Here is a 25,804-nt window from a genome sequence, read left to right as displayed (position 1 = left end):
TTTTATTTTTTTAAACAATGGCCTAAATGTTGCATTCAAACATTATTGCAGTGCAAAATAGGAAACAAGTGCCATGCGGTGCTCTTCCATTACCGATTTAGCATCCCACAAACAATTAACAACAAAATACAAAATCACCAACACTCCCCAGATAGTACCCACTAATGATGCACACAATTTAATTTATTTTGTTGCATAATGCACTTGCCCACATACTATGTAGAGAATGTCCAGCCCTGCAGACATCAGAATCTGTTTTTGTTCAAATTTGCAGCCAATGAAAAATGTAAGCCAGCAGTTGACTTCATCAGGCAGTACTGGCAGCATCTGGCTGGTGGACTATACATCCCATGAGTCACTGTATTTCTCTATCCTGCAAAATTTAATGGTGAAAATAAGAGTTCAATGCAATTACATCATGGTCCCATAACGTATGACATGCTAAGGAAACCAGGACTCTATCCATTTACAGGCAACATGGATGTCTCCTCAGGATAAGCTTCATCTAAATATAATCCATTTAAACAGAATTATGAATGTATACAGCAGCTGACATGCCCAGTATATTAAGAAATTGTGTCTCTGCCTCTAAATTCAAACTATAACTAAAAAATACTTATGCTTTAAAATACAAAGCCCATTTACAAGTTATAAACTGAAACGGGTTGTGAAAGTTTTCAAAGTTGGAATGCACTAGAGTCCATGTGTCACGTCTGCAATTAGAAGTGGCAACTAGCTGGTATTAGGGCAACTGATCAGGGAGAAGGGGAGTCTAACACACCCCCGGTATTCACAAGGTCGCGGTTCTCTGAGATAGTCACCAATATATCGAAAGGAGTGGTCAAACAAATCTGGGTCAGAACCAGCCAGTAAGCTTAGTACCCAGGGGAGTTCCACAGAATTGTCAGGGAGACCCAGGAGTCAAAACCAGAGCGGACAATAAGGTGCCAGATGACGATCCAAATGGGAGGTCAAAGGAACAAGCCAGGTCTAAAGCCAAAATGCAGTAGCTGGAAGCAGATGCTGGTAGTGAACCAATACTCTGGTGCCCTAGTGCTAAAGAGCAACAGAACGCTATTCAATCTGTGCACATGATCACAAGGGAGAAGAGAGACACAGGAGGCCGACTCCTGCATATCGTGACAGTGCGGAGATGGCGCCTGACACCATGAATACAAAAACACAGCTGGATATAAAGCTATGTACACCCGTGTAGCACTCATTGAATTGTATGTAATTTGATCTCACTTCAGTATGAGGTTTAGTGGTATTAATAAATGCATCTCAAAGCTGCTCGGCTTTGTGTTTTTCAAATGCAGTAAGGGAGAGATTAATTTCAGCGCAATGTGTCTCTGGAATGTCCAAGGAAACACATCATGAGGTGCAGGGAAAAATGATTCCCTTCCGTAAATGATTTTTTACTAGGGTAGAACGGATCAAATTATTTTTCAGGAATTTTCTGTGCTTTTATGTAATCAATATATTTACCTTCCTTTAAACAGAGGGCAGGTAAGCAGTTCTTTGACAAGCTAAGTATCGCATTAAAACTACATGCAAGTCAAGGGGAGGAGTAATATGGAACTAAAAAGTCAGCATTTATATTTATTGTGAATTCTCAGTTGGTTGAATAGTACACATAAACCAACATTCATCCCCCCCTTTCTCCCTCTCACAAGGTCTCACTATGCTACAAAAGCGCTAGTGCATGGACTCTCTCCAAAGTTTTGTCCAAATAAAGAGATGCTAATTAATATATTTTCAGTTATTAATGACAGTGAGAATATCAAGTTGAAACTGCAAGAGCAAATAACACCATTTTTATTATTAGAAACAGTGCTTCTTATCTGGCAAAGCAAATTAACTATTTTTAACCATTATAAAAAAAGGGTTTAAGATAGTCCTTGTTTTCACTTTCCTGCTTCCTCCTGTTTTCTAGCAAGAGCTGTACATCGGCGTGGCAGGGTTGTCTATTTCTATCACCAATGCATATGACACAGAGATGCTCTATGAATACAGCTGTATCCAATCGGTAGAGCAGATCAGTATCTCCAAGTCATCAAAGTATAAAGACAAACAAACAACAAAGAACAACAAATTAAAGATATATGAACATGTATAACACTTTTAAAGTGTCACGGCAATAGGGTTTCTTGGATCCGTCTCGGGACCCTTGAGGCTAGCTGTGGTAGGGATGTAGTGGAAACTGGGAGGCTGGATGAATGTCTTGCTCACAGGGGGTACCTCTATTCCTGTATACCAGATGTTAGGAGGAGGAATGCTGGACTGGACTCTGTACTGGAATAAACGACTGGAATCTGAACCTGATAGACTGGAACCTGGGACATGGGAACGGGGAGGACCTGACCCCACGACCAGAGACTCAATACCGCCAAGAACTCAGAAACTCAGAGGAATATAGTACCACAACTGGGACTGGGAAGAGTCAGAACTCAGGAAAAGACTATACAGGGCATGGCAAACTCCTGATAAGAATAAGCTTGGAGCTGGCCCTGACAACCCAGAACCTTAGGTAGGCCGGGAACTGAAAGTCGGTACCCCGAGACACAGAGATGGCCCCAGAAAGCGGATGACTCAGAACAACAACATACTGCCCCAGATAGCCAGTAGGAGAGGCAGGAATAGTTTGATGAGAGGAGGATCCACACAGGAGGTAACAGCTCAAAACTGTACACGAGCAGATAGAATGAAGGTGAATCCACAGGACAAATAAATAGTCAAAGTCTTTATTTCAGCAAGCAGAGTGAAGCTGAATTCACACAAAGGGTTAATGGTTTAAAGTCCATATAACAGCAACAAGATGAAGCTGAATTCACACAAAGGGTTAATGGTTTGAAATCCATACAACAGCAAACAGTATGAAGCTAAACTCACTCAGAGAGTAAATGGTTGAAGTCCATGTATTAGCAACAGGATGAGGCTGAATTCACTCAGAGGGTAAATGGTTGAAATTTGCATACAGCAGGCAGAATGAAGCAGAAAACAAACAGCAACTGTGGTAATCTGTATTGTATGCAAACAATATTGATTAAAAGTGATGAACAGTCTTTGATGCAATATAGATGTTTATTCGGTACAGGTTACTGCATGAATGTCATAAAGGTGTCAGAATCAGCTAAGATTTTATAAGGTACAGAGTCTATTTTTAGTATACATATCTTTTATATCCAAAATGACATAATGATCTCCTTAAACCAATTAAGATCCTTCTGAATTATGTATTATGTTTATTTTACCACTTTTGGTAAAATTCCACATTATATTTAGACATTGACCAGGTGTCACACTATTTCTTTATCTGACTTTATCAGACTTATTATGCTGACATTTTTCTATTTCTACCCCCCTACCCCATCTTGTCTACACTCCTTAATCCTGAACTTCGGTCCTAATCCTGTTATTCATTTTATGACACTGATTGACATTGACGACATCATTTATGGTTTTGTTTTCTATCAGACCAGATCACGTAGAGCTTGCCAAGATACGTAAATTGTTTCTTAAAGTGCAAGTATTAAAACATAATAATTTATGTGCTTGTTAATATGTTAATACATATAATGAATACATATTGTGATAATATGGATTATTGTGAATTATTATTATTGCCACATCTGGAACCAGGAACTAGGAAAGTGTTGCACTGGTAATCTGCTGAATGTAGGAGGAGACTCTTATAGTGTGCAGAGGAAGCTAATTGGTAATGAGATCAGGTGTTCAGATTCAGCAGGATGTTTAGCAAATGTCTCACATAATAAGGCAGCCTCCAATACTGCAGACAGAAGTCACACTTGTCCCAGGATAGAATGTTGCCTTCAACCAAAATGGAGATGTACGGTGATATGGTTTTGCCGAGTGGTGTAAACAGAACTAAGACCCCGATTCGTGAAATAAAGTGGGTTGCATTGTGATGTTTATATGGAGAAAAATTATGTAGAAATACTATTGTGTATTTTATTATGTTTGTTTTAAACTATGGAACAGAAGTAGGTAATAGAGTTGAATAAGTTGTTGCATATACTACTGCTAACATGGCAGTTTATTTATCCTCAACAATTACTTGGGACTTGCCATTAGGAGACTTTTGAAGAAATGCACCCATTGAGCAAAATCTAATAGACACGAGGGGGAGTGGTTTGGTAACAGAGATGTGATGAAGCAGCCCAGCTGAACTCCAGGTCCTGCTTGCAGAAAACGGACTGTTAACCGGAGTTGATCCTGGTATTTAAGTTAGAATCCACCTTCTCGTCACCATCCCTGTAGCTACGCCAACAAACCGTATTATGCTCTTAGGTGTTTCACCTTTATATGACCTTGCCCCAATATACTGTTACCTTTAAACTCACAAATGCCCTGGACGGCAGCCACTCCTGCGGTTTGCTGTCTCCCTGCCACGCCCCCACCACATAGGGACTACCCACTGTCACCACCCTCTATTGTAATTTATCTCTTATCTGCCTTGAGAGGAGTTTTCAGTCCTGACCTTGAGCAATCTCACCCTTGGTAGTGGGCCTCCCGGAACCAGGAATCTCTCACTACTACTCCTACTGTCAATTCTAGATCCCCTTCTTCCTTGCCCACTTTACCTCCCCTCTTTCTCCTCCCCCCATAGTGTCTAGCTGCATCTAGCCAACACCCCTGACCTGATTAGGCAGCTCGCTTCTACTTGATATACTTATCATGCCTCTTACCATACAGTTGCTGAATGTTAAAGGGTTAAAAATCCCTCAGAAACGCTCTCTCTCATACTCCTTTATTAATGAGTACCATGCCAATATTTTTATTTACAGGAGAACACTTCAAAGAGGATCACCATCCCTTGCTGTCCTCCAGGAGATATCCTACGTTTTTTTTTACTCAAATGATACCTCTAAACGCCATGGAGTCAATATTACGGTACTCAGCTCAGTCCCCCACTCCAAGACGGTTGACGACACTGACGGTTGGTTCCTCATTTTGCTGGGTAAGCTAGACTCCTTTCCAATTTCACTGATGACCATATATGCTCCCAATACAGGCGACTCACCTTGTTTCACGTCTTTTCTCGAGACCTTCAGACCCAACATTTCGGTAGGGTTTTACTGGAGGGAGACTTTAACACACTCCTGTCCCAAACCCTTGACTGCTCAGGTGAGCCCCCATCGAGTACACATAACCCAGGGTCCCGATCACTTAAACACATGACCGAGGCAGGCCTATTTGATACGTTGGCCCCTCCACAAGGAACAATATATTTTTTAATCGCACCCACATGACTTGTACTCTAAAATCGACATGCTCCTCTACGGTCCCTCCTTGATTTCCTCCCTGGGGTCTGCCGATATTCATTCCAACCCTTGGTCTGACCATTCAGCTGCCATGGTTACTTTTGATCTCGCTGCCACTGAAGGCGTGGGAACTTCATGGAGATTAAATAAAACTCCTCAATATCTCCCACTTACAAGGTTTACTGAATATTTCAAAAATAACACTACTGAGAACGTTCGCTGCCAAACTACATGGGAGGCGCACAAGACAGTGCTCCACAGGGAGTTTAACATATATGCCTCTGCCTGCAAGAAACAGTGGACGGAGCAGACTGATTCACTCTCCTCTAAAATCCTCTCCCTGGAAACAACACAAACGCACCCACTCTATATTCACCCTTACCCAACTCGCCCTACTACAAGGTGAACGTAGCCACCTTTTAGCTGAAAAAACAGAAAAGAGCCTTCGTTGGTTTGGACAGAGGTTTTACGAGAAAGGCAATAAAGTATACTCTCTCCTGGCAAATAGCCTTAAAGCCAAATGTGCCTCACAGGCAATTAATATAATACGGGATCCCAAGGACTATGATTCACACGTAATTAAGAGAAGCTTTTGTTCCTTCTTCGAGGCTCTTTCTAATTTGCCACCCCTGGTAGATGCTGCCTTACACAGCTCCGACACTAACACTTATTTACAATCCTGTGACCTACCGATCTAAGTGAGGTGAGGGCAGCGGCGCTGTGCGACATCTCCAAAAAAAGAGGTTAGTCGCCCTCAGCTCCCAGAAGCCCTCGAAAGCTCCAGGAACTGATGGATTCCCATGTCTTACTATAAAACCTTTGGGCCCCAAATTGCTCCCCAAACTTACTCCCCTCTTTAATAAGGTATTGCACGGCGACACCTTCCACCCGGACTTCACCTCATCCACGATCATTGTTACACCTAAACCAGATAAAGATCACACCGTGTGTGCCAACTTCCGCCCGATATCCCTTCTCAACACAGACATCAAACTCTTCGCCAAAATATAAGAAAATAGAATGAACAGAGTCCTGACCAGGCAGCATTCATGCCCAATAGGCCAGCCCCTGACAATACCCACAGAGTAAAAAATCTAATTCATTATATTAACATGAAAAAGCTCCCATCAGTTGTGCTTCCTCATTCCATTCGATATTTGGGTGGGATGGGGGCTATCACTAAACATTACTCTGGGCTTTATCCCTCAAATTATTCGCCTTTATTGGCCTGCATTCAATGGGACCTCTCCAATTGGCATCCAATGTATATCTCCTGGGTTGGTAGAATCCAGACTATGAATATGATTCCTCGCCTCCTATATTTATTTAAAACACTACCAATACAGATGCCATAGCAGGTACTTACTTGCACCCCTCCAATCTTCTTGTAACCGTTTCATATGGGGTGGAAAGAAACCTAGACTAAGTAAAACTCTACTCTCTAAGACCAAAGCATCCGGGGGCCTTGGTCTCCCACTAATAAATAACTACTATTTTGCTACATCATCTCATGGCACATTAACCAGGACACAAGAAATGGGTAGATATAGAAAATGCATTAACCTCGGATATACCCTTTCACCACTTGCCATGGCTTCCTAAGATCCATAGGCCTGTCTCGGTCTATACGTCTCTCTTTCCCTTTCACTTTATCGACATGATATTTGGCTAACCGTCGCCACAATTTAGCCCTTACCGTTCCCTCTGACACCAATCTGGACCCATCCGTTGTTCACCCAGGTTACTCAAATACAATCTTCCATTGGTGGAAATCACATAAGGTTGACTGATTTCTCCACATTATGGGTGAATCAGCCCCTGAATCCTACAAAGACATACGTGCCAAATGCCACCCTCCTCCTTCAACACTCTTTCAATATCTTCAAATCCGAGGATTCATACTATCCTAATATCGGACCAAAAAACTCTGTGCTCCCTCTCAGTTCGAACGTAAGTGTGTCTACTCAGTTGGCCGCAGAGTAAGTATATAATTAATGTACCTTTCTACCACCTCTGATCAACCTCTCGCACCCCACGAGGTGGCGTGGAAACGTGACCTTTAATCACTCTGGACAGCGAAGAATAAGCCATCATCAGCACCCAAACAGCCTCAATTAACACTGGTTTCCAAGAGAACTGCCATAAGATTTATGCTGGTTGGTATATGGTTCCAGACAGACTCCACCGTATGTATCATCTGGTGACTGACCATTGCTGGAGACTTTGTGGAGCTCAGGGTACTTTCTTTCATATCTGGTGGGAATGTCCAATTATTCATGACTTTTGGTACCTCACCCTGGATATCATTCACCAGGCAACTGATCTTGCTTAACCAACCAATCCCAGATCTTACCATACCCACCACCTACTTGCACACATATGCCAGGCCACTAAATTACTCATTGGTCCATCCTGGAAACAGCCCACGACTCCCTCGAGAGCTGAGCTGCTCAACCGATATGATACATTTCCTCCACGGAATACATTACTGCTCTACTTAACAATACTATACCTAAATACCAAACTGTATGGACTTCAAGGTTCCACACACACCACTGTCTAGTCTCTGGGAATACTTGATCAAGACACTCGCCCATTCCCCTCTCTCCCAACCTTCAACCCAAGGCCTGCTTCACACAAAATTTAAAACCCTGTTTTAGTGTGACAATTCTTCTTCTCACCCACACACTTGCTTGTCCAATCTTTAACTACTAGAGATAATAGAACATAAAAGTGTTACTTTACAATGTATACTTGTTACGCTTCAACAATTATATTTTGTCACTGGACCGTTCTTTTGTTCTGCACGTAATATGTTTTTTATACGTTTTGAAAATAACAAGTTTAAAAAGTGAGAAAAAAAAAACAACCTAACAGATACAGTCAAATTCTACCTCCTCTATTAACATAACAAAATCTATTTTCCTGGTTTTCGTTAGACTTGCACAACTTGAATTCAAGGATGAATCAAAGTAGAGTCATAAAACAGTGTCTTGGTACTGTGCATTTTATAGAAGACATTTTATTCACTCTATTAAGAAATTACATTTGAGCAAATTTGGAAACTCTTTCACTTAATGATAAATACAAAGTATTTGTTGCATAAATTACGGACAATGGTAATTATTCAGCAAAACGTTAACTAAATGAGTCATGGTTCTTTTCCTTATGATATATAAAAATAAAAAAAAATGTTCTGCCAAGAATCATCAACTTCCTTGGCTCTAAAAAGACACCAAATGAGCAGCCAGTTGCTGAACAATTTAAAAACTGCAAGTAAATATGTTTAGTTTTGTTCAATATCACCCTGGAGAAGACAAATTAATATTTTACTTCTTAGATGCTTAATGTAGGACTGCAATTGCCAATTCACTATTTTAAATACACACATATATACTTATTAGGATATATATATATATATATATATATATATATATATATATATATATATATATATATATATTACCATGACGTGTTATGCCTTAAATTATAGATGAAAAGGTACACTTACCCATTTTTTAGCTTCCAAAATCAAGTGCATGACTGTGATGAAAAAAATATGTTGATTTCATCCTTAAACAGCCTCCACCTCATTTTTAGCCCTTTAGAGTACCCCAGATCCCCAGTGTTTATAATGTGTTCCTAAGAAATTGTGATATGCTTTGTCATTGTGTATGATATTCCCATGTTGCCATGTTGAAATGTATACACGTTTTCTAAAAGTTGGCTAGGTGGGTTATGGGTAAGCATTGTGTGGGGTCCAGTTCAAGGATTCAGGTGATGGGGCTGATGGCTGCATTTCTAACCCCCTCCTTTCTCTACACGCAGGCCTGATCAACTGGGAGCTAGTTCTGGCTGAAACAGTTTGTAAGGTGTTAATACTGGGAGTCTCACTTAATCATTCTGGACTAGCCTCTTAATTAACCCGAGTATGTCCCATTGTCTCCAGTTGTGGTCAGCTGGGAGTCGAACCAGCAGGTGCCCATGGATATTTGGAGACTTTAAGACTCATGTAGACAAGATGGGCTGGGCCAAGTGTGTGATTGCCAATATGCATATTTGATAGTAAACCAGAGTTTTCGCATAAATATTAGATTAAGGAAAAGACCATTTCACTTTTACTAATTCATTGTTAAATAGATCAACCATGTTCTCAAATGTATCTTTGTAAATAAGTCTTCCTCCCTTTCCATGCAGCCTAAACAGTTTTCAAACGCCTCTAGTGCATGCCGTATACCCGATATCAAATAGTTATAGACTATATACCTATGTATCACCACCCCACATATTTCTGAAGTACTAATGTCACTTTACTTGGTCATCCCAGCATTGCCAGGGGGCCCGGGCCAGGCCCTCGCTTCTACTTTTTTAATTGTTCTTTTCTTTTTCTTTTTTTTATCTTGCGGATTTTTTATGGGGTTTTTTTTCCGCGGGGGGGGACGTTTCGTTGGTGGGGGGAGCTGGAACAATAAAACAAACAACGTGGATGATTCACATTCATCAGTAATTACAATATGGAATCTATATTTTACAAGTTTACCAGATATTTTGTTTTTTGAAATTACTAGTTAGACAGTAAAGTACCTTAAATGTCACGTGACATTCTTTGAGCAATCATATTACCAATAGAGATGAGAGTAGAATCATTTTTAATGTGGGAAATTAAGAAATGGATTTGTTTGACATGATCTATTAAAGATGTTTGGATCTATTAAAGCTGTTTGGTAGAGTAGACAGTAATCAGGTCTCCGCTGCACCTTCCTGATCCAGCAAGGAATTCCAAATAAGATGCCACAATGGGAAAAACATCTAGTGCTTCTGTATTAGTTGCACACAGTATATAGTGTAAATGTCTGTATAATCTAAAAGAACTAAATAGAACAGTTACTGGTCCCATTCACCAGGATATTAATGACATACGTCTAGCGTCTATGTCTCTTGGCCAAATGAGTTGCGTTACTAGCATCACCCACTTGTGCTGCATCATATACAATTTGTTTAATTTTTAAACCTCTCTTCGTTACCATGGTGCCACACTTACACGCCATACCAATACGTCAGGAGTGCCCAGGTGTCCGGAAAATTAGGCTGCTGCATGTGCCTGAAATTAAAGGCTAACTGTGGAACAGAGTTCAGGTACAATTCAAGCTATAGGATAAGGGCAATCATAGCTGAACAGGTAAAATGGATATTGTAGAAGTGGTGGAATGTCTGGTAGAAGATGTCATAATTTAATAGACGAAAAAAATTATCTCTGAACATCGCAAAGAAAAGGACCTGTCCAAGTAGACTGGCTACTTGGAACCTATTGTGTTGTTCATGTCCTCTTTTTGTATCTTAAGTCACAAAGAGATACTTAAACAAAAATAAGAAAACAAAGATGAGCCATTTCTACATATAAGTAAGCTGTGTACCATTGTGAAAATGAGTGATTTATTACGGTTAATTTAATTTCCTTAAGATTCTCCATGGCAGCCACAAAAAATGAGTTAACTCCATAGACAGCTCAGTAGACAGGAAAAAAGAAACACCCCTGGGAGGTACATAGTGTGACATGACTCCTCCTTCTCCTGGTGTCTGCGAAAGTTCCCAAGCTGCTACTGAACAATGTAATACACACAAAAAGAGTGGAAATATTAAGCTGTAATGGAGTATATCAAGGAAAGTAAATTAACAGTAATAACTTTACTTACCAACTTCATGACAGCCATAACAAATGGGACGTACCCACAGGGCCATCTTTTCCATTGGGCACAATAGGCAGGTGCCCGGGGGCCCCACAGGCAAGGGGGCCCCATAGACAGGCCTCTTGTAAAATAAATAATCCTGCAAATATATCTATATCTATCTATAATATAAATGTCTAGTGGCGTGTGTTAGTCTGTGTGTGTGTGTGTGTGTGTGTGAAAAATAAAACCAAGCTGCAGCGCCACCTGCTGGGCGGAGTTATACACTGACCTACTAAATTCTTAGTGTGTGTGGAAAAAAAAATTCAGAAAGGGCTGAAATTTGGTATACTAAGATGTTTATAATTTGTTAATTTAATTTGTTAATTGTTAAAAGTGTTTATAAAGATTTAAAAAAAAATATATATATATTTCTTGAAGGAGAAGTGACAGTTGGGAGTGGTTGGTGGTTGCCGGGGGTGACAGTGGGGAGTGGTTGGTGGTTGAGGCCTGGGCTATGGCCCAAATGCATGACAAGAACCTTTTTAACACCTTAAGTAGCTTGATTTGACTAGAATGCATGAGTATCATGCACGGGTTAACTTGTGTATATATATGTGTATATATATATATATATATATATATATATATATATATATATATATATATATCTATATCTATATATGATACACATATATAGAGATAGGGGCCCCGCTGCACTGCTTTGCCCGGGGGCCCATAATGTTAAGGTGGCCCTGCATAGCCAAACAATACATTAAAAAAGATTGTGGCCACAAGCAACATCAACACTGACAGTGTGGAGTGTTTTTTTTTATTGAATACATTCTTAAAGGATTTTCTTTCAAACTGAGCAGGGGGGGGATAATGAGTTTTTGTCCCCGCCTTCTCCTTCGTTAGAGGACCAGCCCCCAGCCCTGCACTGATCAATCTTGGAGCTGGCTTTGATTATGACAAGGGGGCCCAATGATTGTGGCTTCCCTGATATAATGAGAACCCATGACTGGCAAGCGCTGGTTATAGCATTTACAACTGGAGGCATACTGCACATTTTTAAATCAGCTTGACAAGATTAGTGTCGCACCAACCCCATTACATAATTCTGAACTGACCTCTACAGCTGCAATCTTTGTTCCTGAGTTTGGCTATAAAACACTTCCAGGAGTAAATTTACTAAACTGCAGCTTTGAAAAAGTGGAGATGTTGCGCCTATAGCAACCAGATTCTAGTTGTCATTTTGTAGAATGTATTAAATAAATAACAACTAGAATCTGATTGGTTTCTATAGGCAACATCTCCACTTTTTTTAAACCCGCACTTTAGTAAATATATCCCCAGCTTTTCCAGCCTCTACTGACGAGCACCGAGCCAACAGAGATAGCACTGGGGCACAGTTTTTAAGTAAATATAGCTGATGACAACTATTAAAATATGGTAGATGTTAAAGGGAAAAGGTGTAAAGTCCTTCCACTTGTAATTTTGCTAGACAGAACATTTAAAAAACAAAACATGTTGCATTATTTTTAAATTAAGTATAATTTAGGCTACCCAGGCAAATAACGGCAACATGACCTCCCATTCTCTCTAATGTACCAGACATCAATAAGAGACAGTTCACTCACCCTTACATCCACGGTAATGATTTTGTTGCTGGCTAAAAATTGATAGCACAGAATCAGGAGAAATGGCCATTTGGTTCTTCCAAACATCTTGTGTATAAAATTCCACAGTATGTGCCCCAGAGATCCCTGAAGTTGTCTGTAAAAATTGCAGCAAGCTTCCAACAGACTCCTTTACCTGGTCTGTGCTTGGAACATGCAACTGAGAAAACATCTCACTAAAAAAAAATATATATGGTAAGCATAAAATATATTCTATAAATTACTGAAAAAATAAAATAGAAAAGAATAACATCCTCTCATTGTTTAGTTATCCATGAAATGTATAGTGTACTTTGTACAGGTCACAAAGTTTGTACATCACAGAGGTATTTCTGATATACTAGAAAAATAAATGTGCATGCTACTATATTATTTATTTGTAAACTAATTATCATTAATTAGTTGTATAAACCTATAACATATCCATTGTTTCTAAATAAGTTCACATGACAATAATCCCCATGTAAGCATTCATACCACTTTATTTGCTACTGAACCATACTTACGCTTAATATCTGCACTCCTAATACAAATGTTTGGTGTTTTCTTTGTACTATACGAATATTGTTTGGTTGTCTGATGCTGTCTTGTCAATGAAAACAAAACTGCATTCAACATAAGGAGCTCTCTGCACACGTTTGTGCAGCGTCTCCCAGTTCCTAGCTGCAGACGAGTGACGTCACCAGATCACGTGACTCCTGATACCACGTGATAGAAAGAGCAAACCAGCAAGAGAGGGAACAGAGCTGAAGACTAAAGAACCAACATAATGTGCAGGAATAAGGTGTAATAAAAATAAATAAAAAATAAATAAATAAAAAGAATTAGTTTAAATTCAATACCAAAATTCATTTTAATATTATTTTGTTTAACTATGCATACTAATTGTCTCAATAACCAACCAATGTTATGGTGTCCACAGCAGATGTGTAGTCAAGTATACAAAATGTATACCTATACTACAAACGTGAAAAAAGAAAGTATGCCCGCTTTCAAACTTGTTTTTTATTTTACATATCGGGAAATAACAAACATCTAGTCCTCACCATGTACTAACATTTGATAAATCTATTAATCTATTCCATTTTCATGTAGGAAACTACCCAGATAATGTTGAACTCAGAACTAACCATGTGTTATAAAACTTTTCATATATATATCAGACTTGCCAACTCTCCCGCATTTTGCGGGAGACTCCCGCATTTTGCGAGAGTCTCCCGGGCTCCCGGGCGAGTGTGGCAATCCCCCGCATCTGGATAATTCTGCCCACTTCCTAGTGAAGTGGGCAGAATTAAGTCCCAAACGCCGCGATTCCCGGTGAATCGCGGCGTTTGGCCCCGCCCCCCGCTGTCAAATGACGCATTTTGCGTCATCACGTCATGGGGGCAGGTCCAAAATGACGTCACTTGGAGCCCCGCCCCCCCCGTCACGCCCACCTCCTCTGCAGGCTCCCGGATTTCACCAACAGAAAGTAGGTAAGTATGATATATATATATATATATATATATATATATATATATATATATATATATATGTGTGTGTGTAAGTTACTATGCCAAAGCATAATTTGTATTTATTTATGTGAATTGGAGCTGTCATGTTGTTACTCTCACATGGTAAAATGAATGATTATAACCAACACAACACTGTTCAGTTGTAACACTGTCATGTTAATCATTAAGCATTTATTTAGCATTACTCATACTTGCCAACATTTCATATTTTTAATCCGGGAGCTGCCAGTAGGAGGTAGGCGTGTAGGGGGCGGGGCCCCAAAAATCGCCCCGTGACGTAATGACACAAATCGCGTCATTTTACAGTGGGGGCGGGGCCAAACACCGCGATTCCCAGTGAATCGCGGCGTTTGAACCGTATTCTGCCCACTTCACTAGGAAGTGGGCAGATCAGAGAGATTGCCACACTCTCCCGGGAGTCCGGGAGACTCTCGCGAAATGCGGGAGTCTCCCGGACGTTCCGGGAGAGTTGGCAAGTATGGCATTACTAAGCAATTTGTTTTGGATAATAATAATAATAATAAGCAACTGTCGGATACATAGGTAGCACAGTTATTTTGCATTACCGCATAAAGTGGCTGGGGCACTGATTTTGATTTTAAGCTACATGTGGAGTGTTGACCGCCTACAGTCCAAAGACTGGAAGTTTAACTGGCTTCTGTAATAATTTATTCTGGTGTGTTTGTGTTCCTGTATTAAGTAAATAAGATTTATTTAACTGGCAAGAGTTCAGCAAGTTGAGTATTATTTTATAAATAAATGTTTGTCAAGTGTACCGTTTTAAAAGAAGGTTAGTGGACACAAACAAACATTCTAATAATGAAAATATTTTTACTGGTTAAACAACTATTTCAGTAATAGCAGAGAAAGAAGCCGTCAGGGATTACTAAACGTGCCCCGTTCCCAGGGCCTGATCAGCCAATAGGCTGACCAGGCTGCAGCCTGGGGCGCTGGAGCCAGGGGGGCGCAGCGTCACCGAGATGTTTATTTTTTTTCCCCTAAATGTGGCAAGCGGTGTCATCGGGTCCGCCCCTGGTCTAAAGGAGCGGTCCCGACTGTCACTATCACATGACAGGCAGTCTTGGCAGCGATCGCTTCTAGCTGCCTGTCGGTGTGGCCGAGGGCGCTTCTTACTCTGGTCACGTATGATCAGGACTTCCACATCTCACGTGACCAGAGTAAGAAGCGCCCGCGGCCACACCGACAGGCAGCTAGCAGCGATCGCTGCCAGACTGCCTGTCATACACAGCGCTGAAGAGAGGACTCCACAGCAGGTAAGTCCGTTCTAATGTCTCGGGGGGAGGGACAGCAGATGGGCAGGTGAGTTAGCTAAAGGGGGCAGTTGAGGTGACCGAAGGGGGCAGGTGAGCAGGCTGAAGGGGGCAGGTGAGGTGGCTGGAGGGGGGGTGGGGGCGCTAGGGCTGAAATAGCCTAGGGCACTCGGAACCCTTAATCGGGCCCTGCCCGTTCCACTCTAAAAAAAAACATGTAGCTGCTGCTGGTTTGGGAAATTAGGGACCGTTTCCTGACACGAGCATTGAACAACGTGAGATAAGGACATATTTGACAACCACTTGTATTAAGCATTTTATATATAGAGCACTTAAATCACTTCACTTGCTTTTCTGCAGTTTATCTTAAAACAAAATAATACATAGAAAGGTAATATCACTGTCAGCCTATTTAAGTACTCTTATCCATTGTAAATAGTTCTGTGTAGCATATGACTACTAAGCCACGTGATGTGATGATGTCATTAACACACGACAGCGTGTACAGTACACTCATCCTGAGGGTAGCAAGATGGCTGACTCAAGTATTTCGTCTGTTCAATACAGAAGAGGAGGACGGGTAGCAGGGGGCAGAGGAAGAGCAGCCTTTAGTAATAGGGGAAGAGGTGGCAGACGTGATGCCACGGCAGGAGTAAAGCCTGGAGTAGTTGGCAGTGGTAATTGGGCAAGGGGAAGAGGGGCGATGAGAGGCGGCCGTGGCTCCTGGGCACAGGGTGGGAGGAGGCCGGGTTTGGAAGACCAGCGCTCTGGAAAAACGAAGCAGAAATGGAGACCGAGTCCTCAGCACAAGGTGTTTGCGGGAAGTGCAGAGGAAGGTGAGATAAGTCTGATCTACCGATGTAATGCCCACGTGTGCCGGCATTCTGCGCATGTGTTCCCCTAGCCAGGATTGTCACATATGCAGTGTATGTATCGCTTATGTGTGCATTTTGCAGTCAGTGTTTGCGGGTTTACACTATAATCTGCTTATGTAGCACAAAATCAAGGCGCTTAAATTAGCTCAATCACACATTAGTCAATGTACACTATTTTGTGTTTTAAGATGAATATTCAACAGTTTGAATTGTAAAACATCATATGTTTAGGTGGAGTGCACTGAATGTTTACACATGTGCTACTTTCGAGACATATGTATTCGTAATAGTTATATTGTAAAGACATGTCTGTTACTAACATGAATTGTAAGCTATTAAGGAGCATATTTAAAAGTAACTGGTTTTTTTTTTTTCCCACAATCGTTTTCATTCCTTATCATAAGGAATGAAAAATCGTCACTTAAAAGTGTTTTGCTGGAACAGCAGCCATGATGTCAAACCCGGTGAACACCTATGTCCTATTTCTTCTACTGTAACTATTGCAATGTGGCCACTTTCATGATGGTCACGAGGGGGGCAGGTAAGATGCGGTGAGGAATCCGAAGATACCTCTACCGCAATCATTTCCCCATAGGCTTTGGAAAGTGGCGTTAGCCATTGTGTACAAGTTGTAAAAATCTTTTGTTAAAATATGAAAAAATAGAAGTCCTCATACAAGCCTATGGGGACTGCAATAGCTTAGGATAACAGTGATCCCCTAGTTATAAATAGAGGGGATACTTAAATTTGCAGTGTGATTAGGACTTTGTTAAATAGGCCCCTAAAAATGTAGTGTGATTGTGGCTGCAATGCATCATTTATTTCTGAGTTCTTTTGCAAATTTTGCTGCTGAAAATTTGACCTTAAGCACTCCCAGTCCAACCACAACAGATAGCTGATTTGGTTGACTTTTGTTGTCCCAGATAATAATTTTGCAAAATTCACATTAAAATATAATGTAGAATTGCAAGGCAAAAACATAATTTGAATGTTTTATTGAATGAACTGCACACCTCTTCAAAAGCTTGTACCACTGCAAAACTCTTTTTTTTTTTTCCCCTGATTGTCACTATAGCACCCCTTTGTGTCCAGCTACATGTGTTGCCCGATAATTAGAAGCAGTTGCAGAAGTGTAGAAAACATAGAGCTGGTCCAATCAAATACCTGCCGTAGACAATTTCTAAACTAGTGTAGCATTAGACCTTCTTCATTTTTAGTAGTGTGATAGCTTTAATTTTATTTATTTTAGCAGTGTTTACAATAGTTCACATTGGAACCAAAGAAATTCTATAGGCAGACTCCTGGCTTATGCATTGGTTATATATGGCTCCCACATATCCAGTTTATCACATGGGAAATCTTTAAAAGGACCTCATTCTGAGAAGTGATTTACAATGTGTGTTTGTCAAAACTCTGTAAAACTGCTACACTGGAAAGTTATATTTGAGACGTTTTATTTGGGTAGATCTAGCATTACCGAAGTCCCAATTATGTCCATTAACGTAGGCAAATAAGTAATGCTCATTGCTCAAAACAACCAATGTCATGTTGTAATTAATATTTATTTGACCCTCCAAAATTTTATCCCAATATAAAGTGATTGACCTAACTTCCCACTTATTTTGATGTTCACTTTCCTGTGCAAAATTAATTGATTTAAGAAATTCTTAAAAATCAAATAATTCAGCACACTTGGGAAGTTCAGTAGCAGAGAATTTTGTAGCTAGTGTAATGGGCCATCTTGTAGGGTAAGGTTCATTAAACTTTGAAAAAATTCACGTCCTTTTTTTTTTTTTTTGTAAGCTCTTTGAATTCAGATAGATGCTCCTTGCCTTATGAGAGTCCCTATATTTTGTTCTCGACAAGAGCTTTACCCTGACTTTTGTTTCTTGAGTCCATTTCACTAACCGGATTCATTTTGTACAAGAAATCTCAACCTTACTAGCAAATTGTACTGTAAAATGTTTCTGAAGACTGGCAGCCCTGATTACTAAATAGTTCCATGTTATTCATTAATTCATTAGGCCGTGGTGATTTCTTTTTGTTCTGTAACTTATACTTGTGCTTTAAATTTGTATTTTCTGTAGGACAAGGCTTTGCTTTATGGCGAAAACAAAAAGTCCAGTTAGAGTATAAAAAACTGCTAAGAAAGCAAAATAAGGCTAATGTCTCTAAAGAAGTACTGTACACTGACCACTATCCTGAACATTTGAAACATCTCTACTTGGCTGAAGAAGAGAAACTGAGAAATGAAGAAGAAAAAAGGAGAAAACCTAAAGATCAGCCCTCCCAGACACAAGAGGAGGAGACAGAAGTAGTGTAAGATTACATTAATTATGAATGGTGTAAAGCACCAAATTGTTTTTAACCTTCATTACTTTAGTAATACATTCTTAGTCATAAACCATGTTCATACCAACATGGGAATGTACAGATGAAAGTGTTTATTTCCACTTAACTTGTTTTATTTGCTTTTAGTAAAATGCCTTTTGCTCTCTACAGTTCCTTCCATTGTCCGCTTCTTTTCAGGTTCATATTGCTTTAGTTTTGGATGCAAGACAAAACAACAATGGAACAGAATCTGTTTTTATGAGTAGTAGTGTCTAAATGCTTATAATCATGATAGATATGTGTATGTATGTATGTATATATATATATATATATATATATATATATATATATATATATATATATATATATTAACCCGTGCATGATACTCATGCATTCTAGTCAAATCAAGCTACTTAAGGTGTTAAAAAGGTTCTTGTCATGCATTTGGGCCTAGCCCAGGCCTCCTCAGGGGAAGAGCGTTACTTCCCGATGCAAGCGCCCTTTTTTAATTTGGATTTGTCCACATGTCACCACCTCATCATTTTTCTCCATCACCTCATCCTTCATCTTCATCGCCACATCCTTCATCAAGCTACTTAAGGTGTTAAAAACTCCCCACTGTCACCCCCGGGAACCACCAACCACTCCCAACTGCCATTTCTCTTATTGGTAGGTTAATTGGCTGCTATCAAAATTGACCCTAGTCTTTCTGTGTGTGTGTATGTTAGGGAACTTAGACTGTAAGCTCCAATGGGACAGGGACTGATGTGAATGAGTTCTCTGTACAGCGCTGCAGAATTAGTGGCGCTATATATAAATAACTGATGATTATATACTATACAGGTTAACTAGGGCCGGTCACTCTTAAATTAACAATACAGCACAATTGTACCTTCAAATATGCAATACTTTGCAGCTATCTTTTTTTTTTTTTTTTTTTTTTTTTTCCCCCCCCTCAAGGTTTGCTTTTGACCATAAAGTCGTTTTTTATTACAAGCTGATAATGGGTTATCCTATTATTTAATCATAACCAAACCTGATCTGCCAAAGGCCTTGAATTTGATAGTCATGCTACTGAGATTGTGCAGTTTACTGAATTGGTTTTCCTCCATAAGAATCAAATACAAAACATAAATGTTATATAGATAGAACAAGCAATGTAATTAGGCACTTCAGTTAGAGGATTAACCCACCACTCCCCACATGACAGCACATAAGATATAGGATTAACATTGGCAGGAGGTGGGGCTTAGTGGAAAGCAGTGCAATGGGTATTGGTGACATACTGCCTTTGATTGCAATTAAATTTGCTCCATTGTATGCCTCTTTCTATAAAGACACTTTGAACTGTCACTTTGTACCCACTGCATAAGTATAATTAGCAGGTCCTATGCCCCATCTTCTATTTGTGAACATTGTTATCAATTAAAGTAGTAAAAAAGGAACCTATTAATTGGTACTACACACCCGTTATTTCCATACACTGTTCCTAAATAATTATATATATTTAGATATAATCAGCCTTGTCCCCATAAGGGGCTGTGAGTAAAAATCTGTGTTCAAATGACTGTATTAAAGTGTAACGGTACTAACACTGAGTTTAGACTAACAATGCCAAATTTAATCGGCCCCATGGGGTCTGTATATGTTCATTGTTTTGTTTTGTATTTCATTTTATTTTATTTCTCCTTCTAGATTGCAACCGCACACAAACCCCAGTGAAGACCAATCTTGTGAAAGGTAATTTCTTTGTATATGTCATGTGTAACAAAGGCAACAAAGTCTTCTTGTCGGGCACACTGGTGTTTAGTCTAGAAAGCTAGAAAATGCATCATTTATTACTGTAGAACAGAAAGCAGCTATGTTTTACAGGCTATGTCAGAAAAGTCACCACAGAACTGGTTTTCCTACATATGAATCAAACTGGTTGTATAATCCACTATTTATCAATATATTGTTGAGAAGTAGGTGCAGATTATATATTCTTTCTTAGGAACACTACATAATTTAAAGAAATATACATCATATTGGACCTGGAGCTTCTCATCTCCCTTCATGTGTGTATAAATATACTATTTTACTGTGCTTTTGCACAGGCTGGAAATGAACAAGTATTTGATAAACATGGCAGCCAAGCACTTTGCATTCAAATGTGGGACAGTGCTGGGTAAAGCCTCCACTTCTCAAAATCACCTCATTCCTTCCCAGCACGACAACACTGCATCACACACTCCAAATAATTTATATCGCCCAAAAATAAGGTCATACCAAAACTCCACTAGTAAGGACGGCACCAATATATTTGTCGTCTCTTCTTTCAAATTGAAATTTTGTGCACTCAGGCCCAAACCTTGCACAGGGGTCTTAGGGCCTGTAGTTCTACAACTGACCAGAAGGTGGTTAAGTGTAAAGACAGGTTAATAAAAAAACAAAAAGAAGAAAAAATATTTTTCCTCATTAAAATTGCACAATAAATGCTTTGAGTGTGTGATACAGGACTTTCTATACAATGAAGTCCATACACCCACTTTAATTAAATGAATTTAGTATAAGTTACATTTGCTTCTGATATCTAGCTCTGCGTAACAAATGTGGTGATTATTTATGAACATGAAGTGCACAATGGACCAAAGTCACAAACATACATATATCCACATCCATTGTATAGATTCAAAGAGTAGTGTTAAGTAAATGAAAGCAGTAGGCAGTATATTTTCTTTAATATTTCTTTCTCGGATACCGTAGTATTTTATCTACAATTTTCAAGATGGCTGTAATTAAGTTTTGTATTTCTGTGGATATTCGCTTCCAATTACATGACCTCATGTAAATCACTACATGGTAAATTCTGCTTCTTTGATTTAAAGCAAAACCATTGTGTTACGTATTTGTTTTGTTCACTATATTACCTTTTATATTATTTCTCCTAGATTGCAGCAGTGCACAAACTCTAGTGAAAAGCAACCTTTTGAAAGGTAATTCGTGGCTGTATGTAACAAAAGCAAACTGGGTCTTATGGTCAGGCATGCTGGTTAGAAAAAGCATCATTAATTGTTGTAAAACAAAAAGCAATCTATTTTTTACAAGCCATGCCATAAGTCACCATTGTAATGACCACTGTGAAAAAAGCTACTATGTAGCATGTGCCACCTTTTCTGAATCCTCTCCAGCCTTCTCATTTGTCGTCTTTTCAACAAATTTGGGTTTGTTTTATGTATCTGTAATGTAGCCAAAAAAATAGCTGTCATCATATATATATATATATATATATATATATATATATATATATATATATATATATATGATTATTTTATGTAAAATTGTTTTAATCTGCCAATATTTGACCATTTAACGTTTATGCATAGACCAAGAAAGAAATTGAAGAAGAAAACCTCAAATCAAAAAGCAAAGGAAGAATATGAAAGAGTGCAACTTGAGCGTGCAAAGAAACGAGAAGTAAGAACAGTGAACTGTTATACATTATTGCTAGATATTTCTGTGAGGCATTTTTCACACTGGCAACTTGGCACAACTGTCTGAAGTTAAAGGGCCATCATTCCTCAAAACTAATTGTTTTTCTCCTTATTTTGGATTTGTTTTCTATTCTTCCATTTTATTTACCATTATAATGTATTTATAATGTTGCATGAGAAGTATGGTTTATGACAATTGTTTTTCTATTAAATCTATCTGCTTTACCTTGCCTACTAGAAACCATATTATTGTTATAGGCAGCAGAAGTATCTTCAGCAAAAACATCTTGTGGTGTTGATGTAGTAGTCACTTTTTTTGGGGGGGGGGGTTTCCCATTGGAGTGTTGTTTTTGCTTAAAAGACCAATAAACACCATAGTCACATATAAATCATGACAGTAACATGCTTTGTTCTGTGTTACTGACACCTCACTGCAGCAGTGATGAGTGAAGTTTTACCATCCTGTGCCATTACACCTGAAGCTCCATATTTTCTTTAACTCAGTGCCCTGATTTAATCTGGTATAGGACAAAAAGCTGAGATTTCAGCCAGATTTCACATACGTGACCCTGTCCCCATTTATAAATTCATCAGTCCACACATAGCATTTCTGCAGAGCAAGTCTACAAGCCTGTTTCACACATGCACAGACACTTTTGATGGCTCAAATACAGAAGCACAGAGGGGTTTTGATTGTTCTTAAAGGCTTCATTTGGATCCTCTGTCCAACATTTCCTTTTGGTTGTTTAGGTCACTTATTGGTACAGAACACAATGAAGGCTGATATATGCTACTCTATATCTTCATGACTGCTCCATGTAGTGATACTTCTCATTTACTTGCTGTCCGTTACCAATGTGCTTCATTTGTTTGTTTTTTAGGAGGCAGAGAACAACAGGAAAAAAAGGGAAGAAGCACAAAAACTGTACAAGCAGAAGAAAATGGAAGCCTATAAAATTTTAAGCACAAAAACAAAGAAGGGACAGCCAAACTTTAATGTTCAAATGGAATACTTGCTGAAAAAAATACAGAGCAAATCTTAATTTATTTTACAATGGTTTCTTTAACAGAGCATCATCAGTGGTTGGTTAACTATTTCGCTGCATCCTTTCGTCTGAGGGGTATTTGCAAAATTCATTTATTTATTTTTTTATTTTTTTGGGGGCGGGAAATAAAAGCTTTTTACAAACCTAAACAGGATTTTACCAGAAACAAAATAAACTTGCAAATATTTGGGCAGCACAGTGGCGTAGTGGTTAGCCTTAGAGTACTGGGGTCATGAGTTCAATTCCAGACCATGGCCTTATCTGTGAGGAGTTAGTATATTCTCCCCGTGTTTTCGTGGGTTTCCTCCGGGTGCTCCGGTTTCCTCCCACACTCCAAAAAACATACTGGTAAGTTAATTGGCTGCTAACAAATTGACACTAGTCTGTCTGCCTGTCTCTCTCTGTCTGCCTGTCTCTCTCTGTCTGCCTGTCTCTCTCTGTCTGCCTGTCTCTCTCTGTCTGCCTGTCTCGGAATTTAGACTGTAAGCCCCAATGGAGTAGGGACTGATGTGAGTGAGTTCTCTGTACAGCGCTGTGGAATTAGTGGCGCTATATAAATGATGATGATTTATTGATATTTCTGTTTTTAAGATTGTATGACTTGTTTTGTGGATTTCACTAAAAGGAAAGTGTGCTGCAGTATTCCATACAACAAATTATAGTTAATTATTTAACAACAAAATAAAAAATACGAAGAAATCATTTTACATGGTGGTATATCACACTGTCACTGAATACTAGCCACCGTATACAGAAGAAAGGCTAAATAGCCAAAAAACAGCATTCAAATATTTAATATAAATAAATTGAGCAAATAAAAATGTCTTATAAATGTTATTACACTTCTACATCAATCTGAATAATAACAAATTATTCTAACAGAGATTTAAGTGGGATTTTGAGGGATTTATAGTATATAAATCAGCATTTGCCACTTTTCCCTACAAATTCTTGGGATGGTCGGCTTGACGTTTAGTTTTGCTATCTTACATATGGCCATGTTTTTCTGTGGTGGCCTATTCGGTAAGAGCCGGGTGTTCTATTCCCTCTACATTGCTGATTTATTATTGATTTATTATTTATTTTGGATAGGGATATTCATTGCTAATTTTCTTCCACCTTTCATGCACAAATCAATTTTTGGGATCTCTTAGCTGTTACATGTAGTAAACAATTTACCCAAAACAATCAGCAATATTATCCATGGAAGTTCAATATACCTATGAGCTAATTGAAAAGACTTTGAAGGAATTTTTCCCATAGTATAGACTTTATAGAAGACGCTATCCTCCTGACCTTTTAATGACTGTATAAAATTAGATGGATATTATTCTTTTTAAGGATGTTAGTAGCTCTAAAGATTTTTAACTATATCTGATTGGTTTTATTTCCAAATTCAACGAATCCCCACATCTGGTTGATAGACTATCAAAAACATGTCTATAACCTTGTTTTCAAAGGGGTCTTATTAAATAAACCTGTTGTCTTTAAAAAGTCTAACCCCTTTCTATAAGTTATTGGTCCCCAGTTTTTATATGGGTAGAGAGAAAGGTAGCAAAGATACTAATCTGGAAACATTTTGGCGCCAACAAAGGTCAGATAATGACTGTGGTGGGGGGATTTGAATCCTGGAGGGAACAAGATACCATCTATAATATAACTTTATAGGAGTTGTTCCTTGGTTCTGATGCATATGGAAGTTTTAAGCAATAAGTGATTGTGACTCCAATCTCTTGTTCCCATTTTATCTCAAAGGAATATTTTGCTGGTGAAGATGATGCAGTCTTCATTTTGTATACACATAAAGATTCTAAATGAATGAGGGTTATTCTGAACTGAAGGATGTTCATTTTAATGGATGCCACGCTGCCTAACTATGGGAAAAAAAAAAGTGTGCTATTTGTTGTTAGTTCCTTTTTGATTTTCTCATGTAGAGGAAAATGAGCAGAATAAAGTTGGCCATATTGGTTAGTCATATATATATATATATATATATATATATATATATATATATATATATATATATATATATACCCCTGAATATTTGATCTGAGCTGATTGACATTTAAATTTCGATTTTAGTGTTTTCTTTGTTGTGGAAGCTATGTTTAGATCTATAACTTCTATTTGAGAATGGTTTCATTTATAATCTGAAATATATGTTTGCATTTCTTCACAAATAAAAATTATAAAAATAACCATCCAGCAATAATAATAATGAATGGACTCATACCAGACTTCTCTAAATAAATGGCGTTCTAGTTGAAGTCCCAAGACTTCAGGCTGAAATCCAGCCTCCAACGCGTTTCGACTATGCCATGAGTCTTTGTCAAGAGCAATTTCTATTTGTGGAGTTTTCTATGTGTCTTGTGCACAATAAAAGTTAATGCACCTAGATCCCTTTCCCTCTTCTATTCATTGTTGGTGGAGTTCCGAGCTGGAACAGAATGAGGAAGTGATGAGAGGTTTTTGATGGAAGGCTGATGATCACTGGAGACACTGTAAGCACAGGTCCTTTGGTGATATCATGTTTGAAGAGCACAAGATATATAGGTGTTTCCAATAAATAGTCCACGGTGGAAAGAGGAGCTATTTAGTACACCATGGGGTTAAAATTGACAAAAGTGATGGAGGATGATGGAGAAGAAGGAATCAAATCGGACG

General features: G+C 38.9%; 2 protein-coding genes and 1 long non-coding RNA gene across 6 annotated transcripts in view; 1 reads left to right on the top strand and 2 right to left on the bottom strand.

Moving 5' to 3' along the window:
- Positions 1 to 13,288, bottom strand: part of METTL25 (methyltransferase like 25) — a 225,742-nt gene extending 212,454 nt beyond the window's left edge. For 3 of the 4 annotated variants that reach the window (XR_012691360.1, XR_012691361.1, XM_075209364.1), the window contains exons 1-2: positions 13,137 to 13,288; positions 12,592 to 12,806 (exon numbers count right to left, since the gene is read on the bottom strand). Coding sequence is in view for 1 of the 4 variants with exons in the window: in XM_075209364.1 (XP_075065465.1) it covers positions 12,592 to 12,802 (211 nt within the window). In the remaining 3 variants the exon portion in view is untranslated. Of the gene's footprint in view, positions 1 to 12,591; positions 12,807 to 13,136 lie in introns of those variants that run through there. The other variant, XR_012691362.1, reaches the window with a different exon arrangement.
- The window catches only part of LOC142150075 (uncharacterized), a 400,752-nt gene that overhangs the window by 289,318 nt on the left and 85,630 nt on the right, over positions 1 to 25,804 (bottom strand). The window lies entirely within an intron of this gene.
- Positions 15,910 to 25,127, top strand: CCDC59 (coiled-coil domain containing 59). Its single transcript, XM_075209362.1, has 6 exons — positions 15,910 to 16,251; positions 18,378 to 18,609; positions 20,317 to 20,361; positions 21,552 to 21,596; positions 21,987 to 22,077; positions 22,976 to 25,127. The coding sequence occupies exons 1-6, from the start codon at positions 15,948 to 15,950 to the stop codon at positions 23,135 to 23,137; spliced, it is 879 nt and encodes a 292-aa protein (XP_075065463.1). The 5' UTR covers positions 15,910 to 15,947; the 3' UTR covers positions 23,138 to 25,127.

This window comes from Mixophyes fleayi, chromosome 4 (assembly GCF_038048845.1).
Source record: "Mixophyes fleayi isolate aMixFle1 chromosome 4, aMixFle1.hap1, whole genome shotgun sequence".
NCBI classification, from domain to species: domain Eukaryota; kingdom Metazoa; phylum Chordata; class Amphibia; order Anura; family Limnodynastidae; genus Mixophyes; species Mixophyes fleayi.
The sequence above is the reverse complement of the archived record's forward strand: the minus strand, read 5'-3'. Positions and strand labels throughout refer to the sequence as shown.

What these genes read in the sequence shown, in the direction of transcription:
- CCDC59 (XM_075209362.1), top strand. Translation starts at nt 15,948, where the DNA reads ATGGCTGACTCAAGTATTTCGTCTGTTCAATACAGAAGAGGAGGACGG. An exon ending in TGCGGGAAGTGCAGAGGAAG is followed by an intron (nt 16,252 to 18,377) that starts GTGAGATAAGTC and finishes TATTTTCTGTAG; the next exon opens with GACAAGGCTTTGCTTTATGG. An exon ending in AGCGTGCAAAGAAACGAGAA is followed by an intron (nt 22,078 to 22,975) that starts GTAAGAACAGTG and finishes TTTGTTTTTTAG; the next exon opens with GAGGCAGAGAACAACAGGAA.